The sequence below is a fragment of the Lynx canadensis genome, chromosome C1 (genome assembly GCF_007474595.2).
Source record: "Lynx canadensis isolate LIC74 chromosome C1, mLynCan4.pri.v2, whole genome shotgun sequence".
NCBI classification, from domain to species: Eukaryota; Metazoa; Chordata; class Mammalia; order Carnivora; family Felidae; genus Lynx; species Lynx canadensis.
This window is the reverse complement of record NC_044310.1, coordinates 8,889,133-8,913,016: the sequence shown is the minus strand read 5'-3', so window position 1 is coordinate 8,913,016 and position 23,884 is coordinate 8,889,133. Positions and strand designations below refer to the sequence as shown.

Here is a 23,884-nt window from a genome sequence, read left to right as displayed (position 1 = left end):
CTTCACCTGAGTTTTCTAGATACAGCTAACCAGATGTCGGTGAAGATTATGATTCTAAGGCAACTGGAATTACTGTCAAGTTGAGCTACTTCGGTTGGCTATAGGTGATAAAATTAAGATAGACTCTAAGTGTCTACTTAACCAGTATTCTCAACGGGAGAGGGGAGTCAAAACGATTTGAGTAATTATGATAAAGACTGGTCAGTTTCAAATGAGGAAAGACATAAAACAAACTTAAAACCAGCAGCAAGAAATTTAAAAAATACATTAAAAATACCACCTTAAAAAAGAAGAACTGAGGATATTGTGAGACTAATATCTTATGGGAGGAATGTTAAATACTAGAATGGATTATTGGGGAGATCATTAAAAAAAGAGCAGTCTTGCCTCTTTAGGTAAATTTAATCTAGCCAGAAGACAAGGGTTTAGCCTAAGACCTCTCAAGATAGACCCTGAGCCCAGGATTTGGTAAAGAATGGAAGGAATCTTCCTCCATCCTTTGAGCCTCTTGAGAATTGCTTAAAATTTAAAACCAGTTACGAATTAGAGCCTTCTGCTTTATGAGAACAGTAACTGAACCCAGAATTACCCAGAGAATGTATATGTAGCAGCAATGTAAATGAAGTTTTCATAATAAAGCTGTCGGTTATCCTGGAAATCGTTCATGTTGCAGTTGAGCTCTGAGGAGCCTGCCCCTTTGACGGTCAGCGTGATAAAAGGAGGCAGGGTGGGTTCATCCCAGGCATAATCCAACGAAGTCATGGGCTTCACTTCAGTTCGGAGCCTGGGTTCAGCTACACCATGCTGAGTAAAGACAACTGGAACCTACGGTAAGGGCAGAGAGGATACAGAGGACTTTCATTCAGAGTGGTGTCACTAGAAAGTGAGTCAGTGCTTCCTAAATTTAAGTTCCAGACCCTTCCCAAAAAAATCCTACATTGGGCATAACCACAATCACGAGGGCAATTCTCTTGTCTCTTCAAATGCCTTTCTCTTTATAAAAAAAAAAAAAAAAAAAAATTTCTTTATTTATCTTGAGACAAAGGTCGAGGGGCAGGGCCAGGGAGAGAGGGAGAGCATGAGTCCTGAGCAGGCTCTGCACTGTCAGCACGGAGCCCAAAGCAGGGCTCAAACTGAACCGTGAGATCATGACCTGAGCCAAAATCAGGAATCGATGCTTAACCTACTGAGCCACCCAGGCGCCCCTTCAAATGCTTTTCTAGTCATCTTTCAAACTGCAACGAGCCCAACAATTAAAGGACACAGACCATCTCTTCTACCCTCACCCCTCGTGATACGCTCTGAACCCAGAAAGGAATAAAAATTCTAGAATTCGGCTATGGGAAGTCACATATCGTAAGAGGTTATTATTCAAAGGCATTATTTAAAATGGTATCTTCTTTCCATCTTGGCTTTACTTGGAAGATTTATACAAATGCTCACTGTAACTAAGCAATAGTAAAAATGCCCATTCCCATTATCACTGGACTGTCTGATTCCAATTCCTCTCTGTCTGTATGGAATGTCTACAGAGGGTACATGTCCACCAAACAATACAGTCAAAATGATTGGGGGTGGGGGTGGAGGTGGCTCTGAGAAGTCACTTCTGGACAAGGCTGCCCAGCAATCAAAACAACCAGCAGAAACCACCTCCAGAAGGTAAGGATGTCTAGGGTTATCCAGTTGAGGAGATCCCCACAAAGGTTTTTTTAAACCCAAGTTTAAAACGTATTTCATCATTATCTTCAAGGCGGTACAAACTCCACCTTCCCGCAAGTGAAACAGACAAACTGGCTCACCACCCTGCTCGATACCTTAGAGAAGTTGTCAATTCGGAAAGGAGGGGGTAACTGGTCTGTGTCACTAAATGAGATCCGATAGGTAGCTCCTCGAAGAGTAATTTCCACACGCAGGAAGAAGCATTTTCCCAGAGTATCTCTGCAGAAAAAGGAAAGAAAGAGACTGCACAACATGGAAGAAACAAGTTACAGTTCACTTTCTTATACTTCTCACAATCCTGATATTGCCTGGACTTCAACTAATACCAGTGTGTGCTCTTCCATCACATTAAAAAGGTAGAAATTGACAGTGTAATCACACAGAATAATAAAAAAGAATTCATTCAAGCAACTTCTGTACGGCAGTTTGTCACTCTACAATAAGATCTACATATTTTACTTAGTGGATATGTTTTGGGTAGTAGTGCCAGCCTAGCAAATGAGTAAAAATTGGTTGAACTCCATAAAATTGTTGATATTAGATTGCTCTGACATAAAAAAAAGAGCAATTTCACATAGTTCAAACTAATATATTGATGCTATTGATAACCAAGGTTTTCACTATAGGATGAGGGAAGAAGGTGAGGAGAATCCACCAGTAGTTACCAGCAAATAAATATGATTTGTTATATATATGTACATGTATATGTGTATCTGTATTTAAATATAGATAGATCACTTGAGAGAACGAAGAAGGTCTATCTTACAAAAGAATATCAGCTAATAAACACCGAAGAAATGACAGAATTAGAAAAATCACCATTTTGCAACCACCAATGAAATCACTGATTCAGGTAAGAACCATCAGACCACTGAGTGAAAGATTTTGGGGGAAAATACAGTCTCAAATTATTCCCCCAATGGCTTACTATTGTTTACAAAGAAGTAAAGGTAACTTTACAATAGAGACACCTGGTGGACACCATCCTAATCATATGATGACTGAATTTAGCAACATCAGTAAAGGGAGCAACAGACATCACAGGCTTCCTACTGACGCAACGAGAAACACACACCACAACATAGGTAGTATTCTTACCAAAAAAGGTTCAATTAAATCTATGTATAGGAAACTGTCAGAAAAATCCAGAAAACATACAGGGTAACAGAATGGATAATTAAACAAGATCCATCTATATGTTGTTTACAAGATACCCATCGTAGACCTAAAGACACCTTCAGATTGAAAGTCAGGGGATGGAGACCCATCTGTCATACTAACGGAAGCCAAAAGAAAGTCGGAGTAGCCATACTTATATCAGACAATCTAGATTTTAAAATAAAGACTATAACAAGAGATGAAGAAGGGTATTATATCATAAGTAAGGGGTCTATCCACCAAGAAGAGCTAACAATTATAAATATTTATGCTCCCAACGTGAGAGCAAATATATATATACACACAAATATATATACACACATACATATATATACATATATATACATACACACACACACACACACGTAGTGAAACTCATTGATAATAATACCATAACAGTACGGGACTTCAACACCCCACTTAGAGCAATGGACAGATCTTCTAAACAGAAAATCAACAAGGAAACAATGGCCTTGAATGACACACTGGACTGGATGGACTTTACAGATATATTCAGAACATTTCATCCTAAAGCAGCAGAATACACATTCTTCTTGAGTGCACACGGAACATTCCCCAGGATAGATCGCATACTGGGTCAAAAATGAGCCCTCAACAAGTTCAAAAAGATTGAGATTGTACCATGCATATTTTCAGACAACAATGCTATAAACTCGAAATCAACCACAAGAAAAAATTTGGAAAGACAACAGAAACTTGGAGACTAAAGAACATCCCTGTAAAGAATGAGTAGGTTAACCAAGAAGTTAAAGAGGAAGTTAAAAAGTACATGGAAGCCAATGAAAATGATAACACCACAGCCCAAAACCTCTGCGATGCAGCAAAGGTAGTCATAAGAGGGAAGTATGTAACAATCCAGGCCTTCCTAAAGAAGGAAGAAAAGTCTCAGATACACAACCTAACTTTACACCTTAAAGAGCTGGAAAAAGAACAGCAAATAAAACCCAAGCCAGCAGAACATGGGAAGTAATAAAGATTAGAGTGGAAATCAATGCTAACAAAATTTTTTTTTTTCAAAAAATTTTTTTTTCAACGTTTATTTATTTTTGGGACAGAGAGAGACAGAGCATGAATGGGGGAGGGGCAGAGAGAGAGGGAGACACAGAACCGGAAACAGGCTCCAGGCTCTGAGCCATCAGCCCAGAGCCCGACGCGGGGCTCGAACTCACGGACCGCGAGATCGTGACCTGGCTGAAGTCGGACGCTTAACCGACTGCGCCACCCAGGCGCCCCAATGCTAACAAAATTTAAAAAACAGTAGAACAGATCAATGAAACCAGGAGCTGGTTCCTCGAAAGAATTAACAAAACTGATAAACCCCTAGCCAGTCTGATCAAAAAGAAAAAGGAAAGGACCCAAATAAAATCAAGAATGAAAGCAATCACAACCAACACTGCAGAGATACAAACAATACTAAGAGAATATTATGAGCAATTATATGCCAACAAATTGGGCAAACTAGAAGAAATGGACAAATTCCTAGAAACATATAAACTACTAAAACTGAAACAGGAATAAATAGAAAATTTGCACATACCCATAATCAGTAAAGAAACTGAATTAGTAATCAAAAATCTCCCAAAAAACCAAGAGTCCAGGGCTGGATGGCTTTCCAGGGGAATTCTACCAAACATTTAAAAAAGGGTTAACTACTATTATTTTGAAGCTGTTCCAAAAAGTAGAAATGGAAGGAAAACTTCCAAACTCATTCTACGAGGCCAGCATTTCCTTGATTCCAAAACCAGACAGAGTCCACTAAAAAGGAGAACTGTAGACCAATTTTCCTGATGAATGTGTATGCAAAAATTCTCAACAAGATTCTCAACAAATCTCAAAAATATCTCAACAAGATACTAGCCAACCAGATCCAACAATGCATTAAAAGAATTATTCACCATGATCAAGTGGGATTTATACCTGGAATGCAGGGCTGATTTAATATACACAAATCAATCAATGTGATACATCACATTAATAAAAGAAAGGACAAGAACCACACGATCCTCTCACACAGAGAAACATTTGACAAAATACAGCATCCTTTCTTGATAAAACCCTTCAAGAAAATACAGATAGAAGGATCATACCTCAAGATCATAAAAGCCATATACAAAAGACCCACCGCTAATATCATCCTTAAAGGGGAAAAACTGAGAGCCTTCCCCCTAAGGTGAGGCACACGACAGGGATGTCCACTGTCACCACTGTATTTCAACACAGTATTGAAGTCCTAGATGCAATCAGTCAACACAAAGGAATAAAAGGCATCTAAACTGGCAAGGAGGAAGTCAAACTTTCACTCTTCGCAGACAACCCAAAATACTCTACCAAAAAACTGCTAAAACTGATTCATGAATTCAGCAAAGTCACAGGATATAAAACCAATGCACAGAAATTGGCTACATTTCTATACACCAACAGTGAAGCAGCAGAAAGGGAAATCAAGTAATTGATCCCATTTACAATTGCAACAAAACCCAAAAATACTTAGTAATAAACCTAACCAAAGAGGTGAAAAACCTATACACTGAAACCTATAGAAAGCTTATGAAAGAAATTGAAGACGACACACAAAAAATGGAAAAACATTCCATGCTCATGGACTGAAGAACCAATATTGTCAAAATGTCAATACTACCCAAAGCAATCTACATGTTCAATGCACTCTCTATCAAAATAACACCAGCATTCTTCACAGACCCAGAACAAACAATCCCAAAATTTGTATGGAACCAGAAAAGACCCCAAATAGCCAAAGCAATCCTGAAAATGAAAGCCAAAGCTGGCAGTATCACAATCCTGGACTTCAAGATGTATTACAAAGAGGTAATCACTAAGACAGTAGGTACTGGCACAAAAACAGACACTCAGATCAATGGAAAAGAATAGAGAACCCAGAAATGGACCCACAAACATATGGCCAACAAATCTTTGACAAAGCAGGAAAGAATATCCAATGAAATAAAGATAGTCTCTTCGGCAAATGGTGTTGGGAAGACTGGACAGCGACATGCAGAAAAATGAACCTGGACCACTTTCTTACACCATACATGAAAATAAACTCAAAATGGATGAAAGACCTAAATGTAAGACAGGAAGCCATCAAAATCCTAGAGGAGACAGCAGGTCAACCTCTTTGACCTCGGCCGCAGCAACTTCTTATTCAACATGTCTCCAGAGGGAAGGGAAACAAAAGCAAAAATTAACTATTGGGACCTCATCAAGATAAAAAGCTTCTGCACGGTGAAGGAAACAATCAGCAAAACTAAAAGGCAACCTGTGGAATGGGAGAAGGTATTTGCAAGTGATATATCAGATAAAGGGTTAGTATCCAAAATCTATAGAGAACTTAATCAAACTCAACACCCAAAAAACAAATAATACAGTGAAGAAATGGGCAAAAGAGATGAACAGACACTTTCCCAAAGAAGACATCCAAATGGCTAACAGACACATGAAAAAATGCTCAAAATCACTCATCATCAGGGAAATACAAATCAAAACCACAATGAGATAGATACCTCCTCACACCAGTCAAAATGACTAAAATTAACAATTCAGGCAATGACAGATGCTGGCGAGGATGCAGAGAAAGAGGATCTTTTTTGCATTGCTGGCGGGAATGCAAACTGGTACAGCCACTATGGAAAACAGTATGGAGGTTCCTCAAAAAATTAAAAATAGAACTACCCTAAGACCCAGCAATTGCACTATTAGGTATTTATCCAAAGGACACAGGTGTGCTGTTTCAAAGGGGCACATACACCCCAATGTTTATAGCAGCGCTACTGACAATAGCCAAAAGTATGGAAAGAGCCCAAATGTCCATCAACAGATGAGTGGATAAAGAAGATATATAGATATGTATATAGATATATATATGTGTATATACATACACACACACACACACACACACATACATACAATTGCTAAGTATTACTTAGCAATGAAAAAGAACGAAATCTTGCCATTTGCAACACTGTGGATGGAACTAGAGTGTATTATGCTAAGCGAAATTAAAGAAAGGCAAACAACATGACTTCACTCATATGTGGAATTTAAGATACAAAACAGATGAACATAAGGAAAGGGAAGCAAAAATAATATAATAACAGGGAGAGGGACAAAATATAAGAGACTCTTAAATACAGAGAACAAACAGGGTAGCTGGAGGGGTTGTGGGTGGAGGGATGGGCTAAATGGGTGCTGGGCATTAAGGAAGACACTTGTTGAGATGAGCTCTGGGTATTATATGTAGGGCATGAATCACTGCTTTCTACTCCTGAAATCATTATTGCACTATACGCTACTTGGATGTAAATTAAAAAATAAATATATTATTTAAAAAAAGGAAAAGAAAAATTCAGAAAAGAGAACATTCTATAAGAAACTGGCTTGGAATCTTTAAAATTTTCTTTTTTTTTTTAATATGAAATTTATTGTCAAATTGGGTTTCCACACAACACCCAGTGCTCATCCCAAAAGATGCCCTCCTCAATGCCCATCACCCACCCTCCCCTCCCTCCCACCCCCCATCAGCCCTCAGTTTGTTCTCAGTTTTTAAGAGTCTCTTATGCTTTCAATGTCAATAAAGACCAAAAAAGGAAAAGCAGGACTACTGTAGATTAAAGTGGATGAGATATGTCTGCCAAATAAAATGCATGACCTCTGACTGAATCCTAGATCAAGGCAAAGGGAGTTATGCTATGAAGGGTATTTCAAAAGACTATTTATCAGGGCCACCTGCTAGCTCAGTCAGTAGAGCGTGTTAACTCTTGATTTTGGGGTTGCGAGTTTGAGCATGTTAGGTGTAGAGATTACTTAAAAAAAAACAAACAACTATCAGGGGCACCTAGGTGGCTCAGCTGGTTGAGCATCCAACTTTGGCTCAGGTCGTGATCTCACATGTGAGTTTGAGCCCTCATCGGGGTTTTAGCTGTTAACACAGAGCCCACTTTGGATCCTCTGTCCTCTCTCTCTGCCCCTCGCCAACTCTCTCAAAATAAATAAATAAACTTATATTCAGTTTATTCAGTGTGTAATATTAGTATATTTATCTAGAAAAATGTGCCTGTATTTTTTTTATGTCTATTTTTTTTTAATTTTTCTTTCAACGTTTATTTATTTTTTGGGGAACAGAGAGAGACAGAGCATGAACGGGGGAGGGGCAGAGAGAGAGGGAGACAACAGGCTCCAGGCTCTGAGCCATCAGCCCAGAGCCTGACGCGGGGCTCGAACTCACAGACCGCGAGATCGTGACCTGGCTGGAGTCGGACGCTTAACCGACTGCGCCACCCAGGCGCCCCTTTTAATGTCTATTTTTGAGGGAGAGAGAGACAGTGTGAGCAGGGGGGGAACAGAGAGAGAGGGAGACACAGAATTCAAAGTGGGCTCCAGGCTCCCAGCTGTCAGCACAGAGCCCGATGTGGGGCTTGAACTCACGAACCGTGAGATCAAGACCTAAGCCAAAGTCAGGCACTTAACCTACTGAGCCACTCAGGTACCCCAAAATGTCCTTGTCTTTAGGTAGATAAACTATAAGTTTTTATGGCTAAACTAACAGGGTGACTTCAATTTACATTCAAATGGCTCAGAGAAAAAGTGTGTACGTGTACATGCATGGAGACAAAGCAGGATACAGCAAAGTGCTGATGTGTAGTTAATCCAAGTGAAAGATAAAGCGGTGTTCTTTGCACTACCTGTTAAGTTTTCTGCAGGTTTAAACTGTTTCAAAATGAAAACACAGGGAAAGGAAAAGAAACAGAGGGTCTTTTGCTCAGTATCTTAGGACTGTGCACTAGAACCCCTCCGAAGGGTTAACAAACGTATACAAGCCACCTCCGTTCCCCACGTCCACACCTTTTCTTTCCTTCCTTAGTCACGAGCAACTTTTGCTCAATTCTAAATTGGCTTCCTCTTCTCACACAACATTTCTAGGTGACCTCCACCCAAGCAGTATATAAACCCCTGGTGGTTTTAGCTACAGAACCAACTCCTCACCTCCCGCCCGCCATTAAATCTTGTGGGGATACAGGATACTAGCAGACTAGCTTCTGGGTGGAGCAGGGGTAAGCACACCGGCCCCCTAACCACTTGGCTCCCTCAGCCCCTGAAGTCACCTCCTTAACCACCCCCAACAACTCCTAGGAACACAGCTTGAAAACCCCTTTACCAGACGCAGTGAACTCTAATAAGGGCCAGAGCAAAAGGAAACTAAGAAGGGCACACCACTGACCGCAAAGAAAAAACAAAAAAACCCTCAAATAATACATGTTTTAAAAAGTCAATATAGATATTATTTTGCATCATCTCTTTTTATATAAGCCATGTTTCTGTTCCCTTATAATGATGTTCTCAATGCAGAACTAACCATGAAGTATAAAAGCTTACATTACGCTTTTAAATGCATCAAAATAGCAATGATTTCAGGGTCTTTAGCCTCAAAAGCATTTGATGAAAGAAATTAAACAGAATGGGGCACCTGAGGGACTCAGTCGGGTAAGCATCTGACTCTTGATTTCGGCTCAGGTCATGATCTCACAGTTCGTGGGCTGTGCGCTGGCAGCACAAAGCCTGCTTGGGATTCTCTCTCTGTGCCCCTCGCCCCCCCCCCCCCCGCCAATCCCACATGTGCGTGCCCTCTCTCTTAAAATAAATAAACTTAAAAAAAAAAAAAAAGAAATTGAAGAGGACACAAATAAATGGAACAGCATTCCACATGTACAAATCCAACTTAATATTGTTCATATGAAAATGGGGCCCCAAGTGGATCTACAGATTCAATATACTCCCTACCAAAATCCTAAGTGATTTTTTTTCCAGAAGAGAAAATTTTACCGTGAAATTCTGATAGAATCTCAAGGAATTCCAAACGGCCAAAATAATCTTAAAAAGAACAAAGTTGAGGGGCTCCTGGGTAGATCAATCAGTTGGGAGGCCGACTTCAGCTCAGGTCATGATCTCATGGTTCATGAGTTCGAGCCCCACATAGGGCTCTGTGCTGACAGCTCAGACCCTGGAGCCTGCTTTGGATTCTGTGTGTGTGTGTGTGTGTCTCTCTCTCTGCCCCTCTCCCCTCTCTCTCTCTCAAAAATGAATAAACATTTTAAAAAATTTTAGAAAATGGGGCACCGGGGTGGCTCAGTCGGTTGAGCGTCTGACTTTGGCTCAGGTCATGATCTCACAGCCCGTGAGTTCGAGCCCTGTGTCGGGCTCCGTGCTGACAGCTCAGAGCCTGGAGCCTGCTTCGGATTCTGTGTCTCCCCCTCTCTCTGTCCCTAACCCACTTGCATTCTGTCTCTGTCTCTCTCAAAAATAAATAAACGTTAAAAAAAAAATCAAAAATTAAAAAAATTTTAAAAACATCTGATAAAAACAGAAAGAAAAAAATTCATCCTGTGGTAGCTGAGGCTAAATTTGTTGATTTTTCTTAATAAGGACCTGAGGGTCACTGGGTTGGGCAAGAAAGGCCAGATGATTTACTAAAATACCACTAAGTGAGACAAGAGTATACACAGTGTGCAAGAATACACAGAACCATCTATCAACAATGTTAGCATCTGAGTGCAGACACAATTCTCAGAGTTGCAGGCAATCACGAGCTCAGCACTACCCATTGGATTTATAACCTCAGACCATAGCAACTGCACAATGGTCAAAACTGTCAACATGCCTTTAATTCATTCCATCAAAACATTCGGTCACACTTACTTGGTCACCACAAGTTTTAAGAACTTAGAGCCAGAAACATAACCACCCATTTCATAAAGGGCAGTATTACTATTTACTTCATAGATATTTCAAATTTATATGATACATTACTGCACCTGAAAGAAGACTACGTTTTGTCTAAATACAGTGTCTGAATTTACCTCATGTTGATATGAAAAGAATTATTCTTATTGACTTCAAACCCTCCAGACCAAATACAATTGGGAACATCCATCAGTCTGACACACAAGAGCTGATCATAATCATTCCGAGGCCAGTGGAACACCACGCTGGAACCAGGAAGAGTGGAAATGTAACCTTCAGGATTGGCTGTTCCCTAAAATATAAAGGATCACTGTCTTTAGTCAACAAATACAAGTCAAGACAGTAAATGTTTGCTGAGTAACTGCCTAGTCTGGGCCTTGCTCTCTACCATGAGCTACTTAGGGTACCAAAGGCATAAAATGGTTATTCACATCACAAAACTTAACAGTGTTGATGGGGAGATAAATCATGGCATTAAAACCCACTGTACTGTTAAATAAACACGGGTCATTCTTCAAAAGTAAACGACTTACCTGTCCTCTGGCAAATTCCCTCTGTGCAAATGCAAGCTTGTGAGATGATTTATTATCTAACAGGTACCGGGGGGCAAAGATGACCATACAGGTGTCAATATATCGACCTCGGCCTTTCTTGACATCAATACCTACAAATAATAAGAACCACTTCCATGAATTCATCAGAAGACAGAAAATCCATGGTCCAACAAAAAACAATAGGCTTCACAATTACTTAGTTTCTCTGAGAAAATAATTATGTCACCCAGAGCCTCTATGAAACCTTCCAAGAATGGAATGAAATCAATGAGTACACTCAAAGTATTATTCTTCACGCCCCCTCAGGTCTTGAAAAGTCTCAGTGGTGACACCAATGTCGTTGTAATTCCTGGTTTCTCCCTAAAGGGTGCACCATCACAACAGCAACTAAGGCATGCAGGTGTTTAGCCACAGATACCTATGGTCTCCATTTATGAAGTGGACTACTAAGATAGTTTATGTAATACACTTCTGTTTACATCTGAAACACAAAATTTCCTCCTTGAGAACTTGCTCCTTTTACATGATATTGCAGAAATTTCAGATTACTTAACTGGATCCTGCACGGCCCTGAATGCAGAGGACTCTTCTCTAGTACTTTCTTTTAGCTCGCTGCCCAAGAACCCAGCCGGGACATAAAGTTAAATATCATAGGATATACTCATTCACAAGCTGAACGATTCCAGCACCTACCATGTACTGAAAAAATAGAACAGCAAACAAAACACGTGCCAAGAAAACAAAGTCATAATCAATCAGATGGAAATCTCAAAACATTGGATCCCAAAGGAAGAAAGAAGGGAAACAGCATGGAATTATCTTAAAAACTCTGATGACAATTTTAAAAACTACAAAACTCAGTGGGTAAGTTATTCATTCATTCAGACAATAAATAGAGCAACTATATTCAAGGTACTAGGGTTATACAGTGATAGCAATATTTACAGCTAGAAATAATTTTAAAAAATAATATTTATTGAAACTTTTTTTAAGTAAGCGCCATGCCCATGTGGAGCCCAACATGGTGCTTGAACTCACGACCCTGAGATCAAGACCTGAGCTGAGATCAAGTCGGATGCTTTAACCGGTTGACTGAGCCGCCCAGGCACCTGTTTATTGAATTCTTAATGTATGCTATGTTTCTACCAAAGGCCCTACGTTTAATTCTCATAACATGTCATGAGTCAGTATTTTCACTTTTCACTTTCTAGATGAGGAAACTAAGGCATACGGGAAGCTAGGCAACTTGCACGAGGTCAGACAGCCAGTAAGTGGCACAGCTGGGTTCAAACCCAGGCACACTGCCTCACGAGCCCTGCTCACATTCTGATGAGACATACATAAGGACTGTAGTCAGCAGTTAACAAGTGTTAAGAACCATAAAAAAGGAAGAGATCTTAGGACAGGACAACTAGGTTCCCTGAATGTCCCAACATAACCCCAAATAGAAATATTCCAGTCTGTTAACTCCATAATTCACCTGTACTGGCTTGAAAAACCTGGTGTTGCTTTAACCTAAGGCTTCAAACTACCTAAAAGACTGAGCAAATCACAAAAACAAAGAGAGTCTGAAATTCTGTATCTAAGAAATGCTGAGTAATACTTAAACAGGGAGATATACCCTATCGTTTTTTTTTTTCTGTAACAGGCAGAAAAGCATTGTCAGAAATCTATATTGATAGCTAGCTGATCTCAACCACTACAAAGTCTGCCCACAACAAATATATTCTTTTTTTTTTTCTTCAAGTAGGCTTTACACCCAGCATGAAGCCCAACGCAGGCTTGAACTCAGGACTGTGAGATCAAGACCTAAGCTGAGATCAAGAGTCAGACCCTCAACAGACTGAGCCACTCAGGCACCCCAGGATATGTTTAATTTGATATTATAAAAAAAGACTACTGTATCAATGCCCAATTTTTAGAAAAAAGCAGGCTTTTTGTTTCCTTTTTCATCTTAGATAGCCTTGGCAACCCCCCAATAAATATCTTTATCTGATAAGATAAAAATGTACAAAATCCTTCTTTTTGGAGGCACATATAAGGCTAACTGGCAAGGTCCTCCCAGGCTCTTTATCTTGGGACTTTGCTTTTAACTATTCCTGACAGGGAGCTAGCTATCTATCCAATTCTTCAAAAATATTCAAGCGAGAGATTCCACAAATTTCCATGATAATACATGCCAAGATCTCATGACGCTAGGAATTACAAAGTCCTATCCTACCCCTTCTATTCCTTTCTTTGGTGTAACAACAAAATTCATATCACAGTATTGTTCCAAAAAACATACGCAATGACTTTTAATAAGCACTCCTCGCATAAAAGTTTCTACGTGTGCTCACTGCGTATTTCTGACTGGAGACTTATGTCTCCGCAGGAACTCTGTGGTCCCTTAGTGCCAGCCGCTTCAGAAGGGCACAACTTCCATTCCTCCCTCAACCTCCCTTCTGGCAGCTTCTAGCCAACCTCTGGTATCTTTCTTTAGGAACTGTGTCAAGGGCAAGATATCCCAGTAGACAGTCAAACACAGCATGAAGCAGCCTTTGCTTATTCAAGAGAGGAGCAAACAGATGCAAAGACAAAGGACAGAAAATGATCCTCAGCCAACACACACACACACACACACACGCACAAACACACACACACTTTAAAAAAAAAAAAAAAAAAAGGAAAGAAAGAAGGAAGGAAGGAGAGGGAAGAGGGAAGGGAAGAGGGAAGGGAGGAGGGAAGGGACGTGGGAAGGGAGGAGGGAAAGGGGAAGGGAAAGGAAGGGAAAGGAAGGGAAGGGTCCCCAGCTGGAGGATCACAGAAAGTTTATTTCTTCTACTAAAAATCTTAATACCAACCTTAAAGAAGACAGTTTCCATATCAAGGGAGAATGCATATAAATTCATGTTCCAAAAACAGAAGAAGGAAGCTGGACTTGGAAGAGACTCTTGCTAACATGCCCTCAAACAAATATACCCTTTGACCCTCCATGGGATTCAGGGTAAACAGCTTCATACCACCTTAGTTCTTCCTTCTATAAAGTGACTATATCTACACCGTCCAATTCCAGCTGCCATTGATCATGAACGGCTACTTAAATCCATTAAGTACAACGAAAGATTCAATTTCTTGGTCACACTTACCACGTTTCTTAGCAATGTACTCTCGCGCGCGTGCTTGGTGGCCACGTGTGGCTAGCACTGCAGGGCTGGACAGTGTGAAATGGAGCACTGCCATCATTGCAGAGAGTTCAATGGGCAGCACAGTTCTAGATGGTTTTCCAACATCCAACACTCAACAGAGCTTTGAGATGTTTGGAAATTATGTACTAAAGGAAGGGTACGCTGCTAACATATTAAACCCGAGACATATTTAAATCAAGCTTAACTCTTCAGAAAATCTTTGGAGTTGAGCATTCCTGATGGCTAGGAGGCATACAGACCAGTGTTCCCCGCTTCCCTCCCCACCCTCCACCTCCGCAAGCTAAGCTACTTTACGGGCTTCTAATTACTGTAACTGCTAAGTGCATTTTATTATATTTTCTGCTTCAAATGCATACACCCCAATTAGAATCCTACTTCTGACCCAGACTTGCCCTTTGCGTCTGGGCAAGTCACTTAACCTCTCTGCTTCAGTTTCAAGGTGAACAATGCTTCTTGCCCTCTGAGGGTTTGCAAGTTTTAATGAATGCGTGGGAAATGGTTGGAGGATGAAAAGCATTCTAAGTGTTCCTATTATTCCCATGAAAAACAAGGATTCAAGCCAAACTGATACTTTCCTAACACAGGTGAGTCTGAAATTAAACAGAGCCCCAGACCTCAAAAGGGCAGTGTTTACGTGGCTCCTGAGATCCCTAGGAGAATAGATCTGTGTTGATATCAATCTAGCATTCGGAGAACAGATACCTGACCCAATGCCAAACGAGAAAATCAGCACTTGCAGCCAGGCCAAAACGTATGGCCAGCTTATTCCTCCAAGCCTGAGGTCATCGGCCAATGGTTCTGATTCTCCCGCTGCTCCAAATGTAACCCACCAATGTTATAGATCAGCCCTGGGCGGTTTCCTTGCTGGATGACTTTCAAAGCTCGGACACCACTACCGCCATCCAGTGAGAAGCCCTGACACCAGCCCGGCATGCCTTCCGGATGAATCCCCCTTCCGATTCGCATCGTGCAGCTGTGGGGCAGAAAAGCAGAGATACATGTATTCATCCATAGGAAAGTCTCATCCACCTGTTCTAATCAGGGACCACTGCTACAGCTATCACCCGAAACGGAACTCTAATACTGGCTCCTCCTCACTCTCGGGCGATTCCCAAACACAGCAGGCCAACAACCAGCGGGCAACACCCTATCTTCGAGGCAGCCACGGCACCACAACGCATGAAATGTGCTGACATCTATAGCTAGACACGCTAGGAGAAGATTCAAGGATTCTATGAGCATAAAGCATAAGGAAAATGCTACGATACCTCATTCCTCTGAAAAACAAGAGTTCAAGGCAAACTGATACTTTCCTATCGCAGGTGTTTCAAGGGTTTGTGAAAATACCTTGAATGTAAGAGAAAAGCGTACACGTGGTTCTGCACACACAAAAGTACAGAAGAGGCAGCTGACGGTATGTTCTTTCTCAGGCCTGGTACTGTTACAACGGCAAAGCATTGTTACGTTGGCCAGTGTCTTGTCACGGATCCCGGAAACGTAATTCTTGAGTATGTGTTCCGGGTCTACCATTAATGGCCATGTAACCTTGGACGAGTAACTCTCTCTGAGCCTCAGTTTCCTCATCTTAAAGTAAAACAGTATTTCCTGCCCTGTCGAATCCATTGGGATGTTGACAGAATCAAAGGTGATGGTCTACGCAGAAACGCTTTGGGAACTGTTGAGTTCCCTGGATACGTCAAAGTGGGTCACAAATGTCAAGTCCTAGATCTGACACCGTCAGGATCCCCTCAGGAAAGGTGTGAGACATGGCTTGCCGATGTGCCAAGTGGCTGTATGTGTCTCCCACCATGTCTAGTACCCCGGTCAAGCCCCCCGGCTCCAGGGCCAACCGAGCCTGCAGCCCTCCCTGGGAGACATGTCTGCGCCCACTGGCACCCAGCGCTCCCCGAGCCTTCCTAGGAAGGCTGCAGCACATCTCTCCTCCTCTGTGACAGCAAATGGCACTGTAGCGCCATCACCTGCGCTCATGTCTCTTTGGAGGAAGGCTCCAGATTAGAAGACCCCTATAAAAAGCAGAATGTCAAAACCAAGAACAAAAGGGAATTCATGCTCCTACCACATGCTCAAAGGCAGGTCATCTAACTCTCCCAACGGGTGCTCTTCCCGGCCTTTCAGCACGCGATGAGGGCTCTGAGATCTTGAAATGGCACCGTTTATGTCAAGGGTAAAAGCGATGGACCCTGAGCCCTTACACAAATCGACCTGGACTGGGTCAGTGGGGTGGCTGTTTTACCAAAGGGCCAGGCTGTGTCCCCCTCTGATGCCACCTCTGCTGCCTGGGCTGAGGGCTCCGTGCAGGAGAAAACCAGGCAGAGAAGGGAAGGGACCCCGTGGGGGCTCTGTTCACTGGCAGAGTTACGAATAGAACTGCTTCAATACATGTAAAATAAAACTAGCTTTCATTACCAACCCACCAAATGGTTTATTTTCAGTATCAAATGACACAGAAATTAGATCCAAAAAAATCCCATTAGGTCATGGTCCTATTCCCCTGCCAAGTCAGGACTGTTATCTACAGTATATTTCTACTTACACGGACACACTAGAGCCTTTGCTAATTTTTTCCCTCGCCTAGGAGCTTACTTCCCCTTTCCATAAATTACTGTACTCACAGGTTGGGCTGCTCTTTGTCCGCGTAGCAGAATAAGAGAGGGCTCAGGCTCCGGGCCAGCTCATGCTCTTCGAACTGGCCTGCAGTGTCTGTCTTTGCATTGTCCTGTCTGAAGATCAGCGGTAACCCTTTAGGGAGGAGGGGAAAGTTTACATCAATCCCACCTGGTCTATGCAAGACAGATGTACGTGGTAAAGGAAAAAAAATTGTCACAGGGGAAAATAGTGAAAACTGAATTTATTTTGTGGGCTCAGTTTGTTGTCTGAAAGGACAGTTTTGACCATGATGAAGCACTTATTATGGAGGCAGGAGAGTTTCAGCAGCTTAGACTGTTGAAGTCATCTATTTGCATTGGCTCTCCTCGGTTAGCGGAGCAAATAAATCTGAATTCCCATGACCAGCGCCAAAGGCCCAGTTGAGCAGCCTCTGTACATACCTGTTTTGTTAATCAGCCAATATGGAGCAGAAATGAAGATCTTCAAGGATCCTTCTGCTCGACACACAATCCGGATGGTGAGGTTCAGCTGCCGCCGGTTGATGTCGTAGAGTCGCATTCTTACCATGTAGTTTTGGGTTCCCGGTGGAATGAGCAATTCTTTACAGAGTGGGAAGTTCTCCAGCGATACCCCTGAAGAAGATACAAGCTACTGTCTTCCTGGTTTCTCACATTTGTTTGTCAAAATAGCCCAAAGCCAAACAAAATTGGGTACTTCTTGGAAAAATCAGAACTGTATATGGCACTGGCAAAAAATGTCATTAGAACGGCCATTTTCCCTGCACTGGGGCGAGAATAAATATGAAGCAAACCAGATGGCCTGGAAGGTACAGGAGAGAGTCTGAACTGCACAATCAGAAGGATGGAAATACCAAAAATCTATCAATAACAGCTATGATTATTGTGAGCTTACTCCTCATCAGGCCCTGAGCTGGGCACCTCAAACACAGTAAAGGCAAGTACAGGGTAACAGAGTCAAGGATTCTCCAGCTCCACTGGCTGGCTTCCGATTCCCAGTCTGTCCTTACCAGCTGTGCAACGTGGGGAAAGCTAATCTGCCAAGTGGGGAGAATACCAGTAGGTCTGTCACAGGGTTGTTATTAAAAGCGATAATCCATGTGCAGCACGGCTGGGAAGAGAAGAGTGCTGGGTGTGCGCACAGTGGTGGGGGTGGGCGGTGGGGAGACGTTGCCATTTCCCGCAGGGGTCAAGAAACATCGTGGAAGAGGTTGCCTAAGTGCAATGCGTGTGAGGTTCCGCATCTGTAAAATGGGGATAACAGCGTCTGCCTGAGACAGGGACTGTGAAATGCAATGAGGTGACACAGTGAAATCATTCATGAAACTGTACAAATATCTACGTCGTTACCTTTCAATGTGTCTAAAACAACCTTAAAAAAAAAACATGTCCTGGGGCGCCTGGGTGGCTCAGTTAACGTATGACTCTTGGTTTCAGCTCAGATCATGATCTCATAGTTTGTGGGGTTGAGCCCTGTGTCAGGCTCTGTGCTGACAGTGCAGAGCCTGCTTGGGACTCTCTGTCTCCCTCTCTGCCACTCCACTGCTCATGTGTGTATTTTCTCTCTCAAAATAAATAAACTTAAAAAAAAAAACAAACCCACAAATCCTTAAGTGCTGCAAATACAATGATTCTTGACTTTGACTTCATCCACCCCTAGTGAAAATCACCAGGTGCATGAAACACCCCAGACCTCAATTTCCTCATCAGTAAACAGGACAAGTAACTACTGTAAGGATTACATGAGATGACGGGTATGAAAGCCCTTGACAGGACGCCCAGAGTACAGTCTATACTGAGCAAATGTTTTCTCCTTTCCTGAAAAGAGGAGGGATGTAGGATTTTGCACATTTTACAGTCAGCAAAACGTAAGGTTTGAAAAGATGAAATGACTTCCCATTGAAATCACATCAAGTAAGCAACACAAGAAAAAGGCTCTGTTGAGTGCTTCCTCTGTAAATCTTTTGGATCTGCTCAGGTTTTTTCTTTTGGTAATTTTCTAAGAAGCTTTTTTTATTTCAAGTGCATAAATCCTTTGAGCTCGGTTATTGAGATAGCCTATGTGTGATAATTTTTCTAAAATGTTTACCAAATGATCACAAAAGACTCATGGACATTTCCATAGCGTTACCACAGATGATTATCTGACTAAACCCTTACCTAATTCGATGTTCTGGGATGTGTCAGCTGTGTGCAGGGCCACCTCTTTGCCAGGTTTCAATGTCCCATTAATTGGCATTCCTTTAACGTAAAAATCAAGTTCACAAGGTAACAAGTTGCAGATGACCACAGTTGGCAGGAGATATATGGTATGCCCGGGTTGTCTGAAGATCTGCTTTGCACTGTCAGAAAATATGTTTGAGGGCATATAATCTGGGTAATTCTCCTTCTTTATGGCTACGCAAAACCTACAAAGACAAAGCAGTGGAAAAACCATCAGCCTAAATAAAGAACTTGAATTTTTCTTCCTTAGTGGAGTATGAGAAAGCTTAACACTAAACCAGTTCAACAATTCAGTAGGATATTTGCAGTTTTCAATCTCAGACACATTTATACTGAGGTATATAGTTAAAAATACAGTAAGATGTGTAATTTTAAATGTTCAGTTTGGTGAGTTTTGACAAATATGTATACCTCGTTAACCACGACCCAACACCGTTATAGAATCTTTCTCTCGCTGCAGAAAGTTCCCTCCTATCCCTTTCCAGGCAATATCCTCTCCTAAGAAAGAAGCAACTACTGTCTGATACTTATCACTTATATATTGGTTGAGCCTGTTCTTGAATTGCATGTAAATGGAATGATACAGTATAGGTTACTCCCCATGTCTGGCTTTTTTTGTGTGTAAAATGAAATTTCTACAAGATGCAGCCATGCTACTGTATGTATCAGAATTTTGTCCACATGCCAGTATATGAATATACCATTTTTTATTTATTCATCATTCTGTTGACAGCCGATTGGGTTGCAGCTAGCCAACTGGGTTGTACCTCCAGATCAATTTAGTAAGAATGGAAATCCTAACAACATTTTGTCTTCCAATCCATGAACTTTGTTATCTTTCCACTTAGTTACTGGGTTTTCTTTAATATCTCTTGGCAAGGTTTTGTCACTTCTAGCATTGAAGGCTGGCACATAATTCCTTAGATTGATTCCTGGGTAATTAATGTTTTCTGGTGCTATTGTAAGTAGTGTCTTTTTAAAATTACATTTCCAATTGTTCATGGCTAGAATATAAGAATACAATTGATTCCTACATCTTAAATCTTGATCTTAAATCTTGAAATCTTGATAACTTTATTGGGCCTCATAATCTTATGGAGTCCATAGTTCTCTACATACATGACTGTGTCATCTGCATATAACAAGTTTTAGTTCTTTTCAGATCTTTAAGCTTTTTCAATTTCTTGTTTACTTATTTGTCCCTATTACAATGGCTAGGAATGCTACTGCAATGTCAAATGAAGTTGCTGGTTCTCAATCTCAAGGAAAAAAAGTTTAAGTATAATGGTAGCTGTAGGTTTATGACAAATGCCCTTAAGTAGACTGTAATATTCCCTTTGGTTGCTAGTTTGCTGAATATTAGCATGAATGGGTGTTGTAAGCTTTTTGTTTATTTGGCATTTAATGAGATAATCTGATAGGTTTTTCTCATTTAGTCTTTTAGGTTAATACAGTAAATTACATATATCAATTTTCTTTTTTTTTTTTTTTTAATTTTTTTTTCAACGTTTTTATTTATTTTTTTGGGGGACAGAGAGAGACAGAGCATGAACGGGGGAGGGGCAGAGAGAGAGGGAGACACAGAATCGGAAACAGGCTCCAGGCTCCGAGCCATCAGCCCAGAGCCCGACGCGGGGCTCGAACCCACGGACCGCGAGATCGTGACCTGGCTGAAGTCGGACGCTTAACCGACTGCGCCACCCAGGCGCCCCCATATATCAATTTTCAAATGTTAAAATAATCTTACATTCCTGGAATAAACTTCACTTGCTGGATTTCTATTTGGTAACAGTTAGGAATTTTTGCATCTCATGTGGGAATACCAGTTTGTAGTTCCTTTTTTTTTTTTTTTTTTTTTTTTTTTTTTTTTTTTTTTAAATAATATCTATGGCAGTTTGGGTACCAGGTATACGCTGGCCTCGTAAAATAAATGAGGAACTGTTCCCTCCTCCCCTGCTTTCTGAAAGAGTTTACCTAGAACTGGTATTATTTCTTCCTAAAATGTCTGGTAGAATTCACTAGTGGAGCCACATGGGCCTAAAGTCCTCATTATGGGAAAGCTTTTTATTAAAAATTAAATTTCCTTAGAACTACCCTATGACCCAGCAATTGCACTACTAGGTATTTATCCACAGGATACAGGTGTGCTGTTTCGAAGGGACACCTGCGTGTTCATAGCAGCACTATCAACAATAGCCAAAGTATGGAAAGAGCCCCAATTTCCATCGATGGATGAATGGATAAAGAAGATGTGGTATATATACACAATGGAGTATTACTCGGCAATCAAAAAGAATGAAATCTTGCCATTTGCAACTTCATGGATGGAACGAGAGGGTATTATGCTAAGCGAAATTAGTCAGAGAAAGACAAGTGTCAAATGACTACACTCATATGAGGACTTTAAGAGACAAAACAGATGAACATAAGGGAAGGGAAGCAAAAATAATATAAAAACAGGGAGGGGGACAAAACAGAAGAGACTCTTAAATATGGAGAACAAACAGAGGGTTACTGGAGGGGTTGTGAGAGGGGGGATGGGCTACATGGGTAAGGGGCATTAAGGAATCTACTCCTGAAATCACTGTTGCACTATATGTTAACTTGGATGTAAATTTAAAAAATAATAAATTATTTAAAAATTTTAAATTTCTTTATCAAATATTTGTCTATCTCTTCTTTGTGTCAGTTTTGGTAATCTTTGTTTTTAAAGAAATTTGTCATTCAAGGGTGGAATTTATCTGTGCAAAACTGTTCACAGAATCTCCTTTCAATCCTTTTAATGTCTATAGGATCTATAATAATGTCTCCTCTTTTCATTCTTTATATGGTAATTCGTGTTTTCTTTCTTTTCTCCTTGATCAGTCTTATAAGACATTTACCAAATTCAGTAATCTTTTCAAAAAGCCACTTTGACATTGTTGATTTTCTCTATTGTTTGTTTTCTATTTTTTTGAATTCCACACATTTTTATCATGTCCTTTTTCTATTTATTTCTAATTTATTTTGGTTTCTACCTTAAGGTAGAGGCTTACATCAACTTTACATCTTCCTTATTTTCTAATAAGAGCATTAAAAGCTACATATTTCTCAAAACAACTACACATTTTTCTCTAGAACTGCTTTTGCTGCCTCCCCCACATTTTAATGTCTAATTTTTATTATTGTTCAGTTCAGAATATTTTTAATATCCTTTGTGATTTCTTTCTTGGCCCCTGGGTTATCTAGAAATGTACTGTTTAATTTTCCAAATATTTAGGGATTTTAGAGGCATCTTATTGTTACTGATTCTCACTTTAATTCTATTGTGATCATGAGATATACTATGTATGGTTTCAGTTCTTTTTTTTTTTTTTTTTTTTTTTTTTTTTAGCATTTATTCATTTTTGAAAGGCAGAGAGAAACAGAGTGTGAATGGGGGAGGGGCAGAGAGAGAGGGAGACACACAACCCGAAGCAGGCTCCAGGCTCCGAGCTATCAGCACAGAGCCCGACGTGGGGCTCAAACTCACGGACCGAGAGATCATGACCTGAGCCAAAGTCGGCCGCTTAGCCAACTCAGTCACCCAGGCGTCCCTCAATTCTTTTAATATTTATTGATCTTTGTTTTATGGCCCAGTAGATGGTCTCTCTTGAGGACTATTCCACACATAGTTGATGTGAATGTACAATCTGGAGTTGTTGGTAAAAAGTGTTTTATAAATGTCAATTTTGACAAGCTGATTGACAGCACCGTTCAAATCCTTTTGTATCTTTATTGTTTTTATTTTGCAAATTATTGACAGAGAAGTGTGAAAACAGTCCGTTATGGCTATGCATTTACCTATTTCTCCCTTGTCAGTCTGTTAACAATGGCCACTCTGGGTAAAGGGCATACTGAAATTCTTTACACTCTTCTTGCACCTCTTAAGTTTACACTAAATGAATGCCTAACTTCCCTACAGAGAAACCTAAGCTGATAGCCTCTAGTCCAGGTAAGTTTAAAGTCTAAGTTCAGAAGGATCTAACAATACCAATGTGGTATTTCCTCCAACACCGAATCTGGAAACGTATTCCTTATTCTCTTTGAAAGGGGCAAACGGGAGTCTAAATGATTAGATAATTTTGTCAAGGTCCCCAAGGAAAGTCAGTGCTAGGTACATGAGCCTTCCTCCAAATTCCCCTGAAATCCATCATATGAAAACTTCTAACCCGAGGATTTTGTTTCTCAATTTAGGAATGGGAACTAGTATTATTTTTTTCTTCCCTCTCTACATGTCCTCTCTTTATACTGATGCACACAGACCAGTGTCTGATCCTACATGTGTGTTTTGGTGGTTTCTCCCATAAATATTAGATGATAAGCAACAGTCCCACCCCCACCAAAGATTAACCCTTGAATCCTTATAAACTCTAACACAAGGACTTAAGGAATAAGAACTTTATGATTTTAGGGGTGCCTGGGTGGCTCGGTCGGGTGAGTGTCTGACTCTTGATTTGAGCTTGGGTTGTGATCTTGTGGTTCGTGGGTTCAAGCCCCGCATCGGGCTCTGCGCTAACAGTGCAGAGCCTGCTTGGAATTCTCTCTCTCCCCCTCTATCTCTGCCCCTACCCTGCTTGTTCATTCACTCAAAAAATAAACT

The 23,884-nt window shown here is 40.8% G+C and overlaps 1 protein-coding gene across 8 annotated transcripts in view; it reads right to left on the bottom strand.

The window, feature by feature from the left end:
* Positions 1–23,884, bottom strand: part of VPS13D (vacuolar protein sorting 13 homolog D) — a 257,865-nt gene that overhangs the window by 123,786 nt on the left and 110,195 nt on the right. For all 8 annotated transcript variants that reach the window (XM_030324829.1, XM_030324831.1, XM_030324832.1 and 5 more), the window contains 8 exons: positions 19,201–19,448; positions 17,464–17,655; positions 17,029–17,155; positions 15,226–15,368; positions 11,187–11,317; positions 10,770–10,945; positions 1,815–1,938; positions 590–825 (listed from right to left, as the gene is read on the bottom strand). In XM_030324829.1, coding sequence (XP_030180689.1) covers positions 590–825; positions 1,815–1,938; positions 10,770–10,945; positions 11,187–11,317; positions 15,226–15,368; positions 17,029–17,155; positions 17,464–17,655; positions 19,201–19,448 — 1,377 coding nt within the window. The remainder of the gene's footprint in view (positions 1–589; positions 826–1,814; positions 1,939–10,769; positions 10,946–11,186; positions 11,318–15,225; positions 15,369–17,028; positions 17,156–17,463; positions 17,656–19,200; positions 19,449–23,884) is intronic.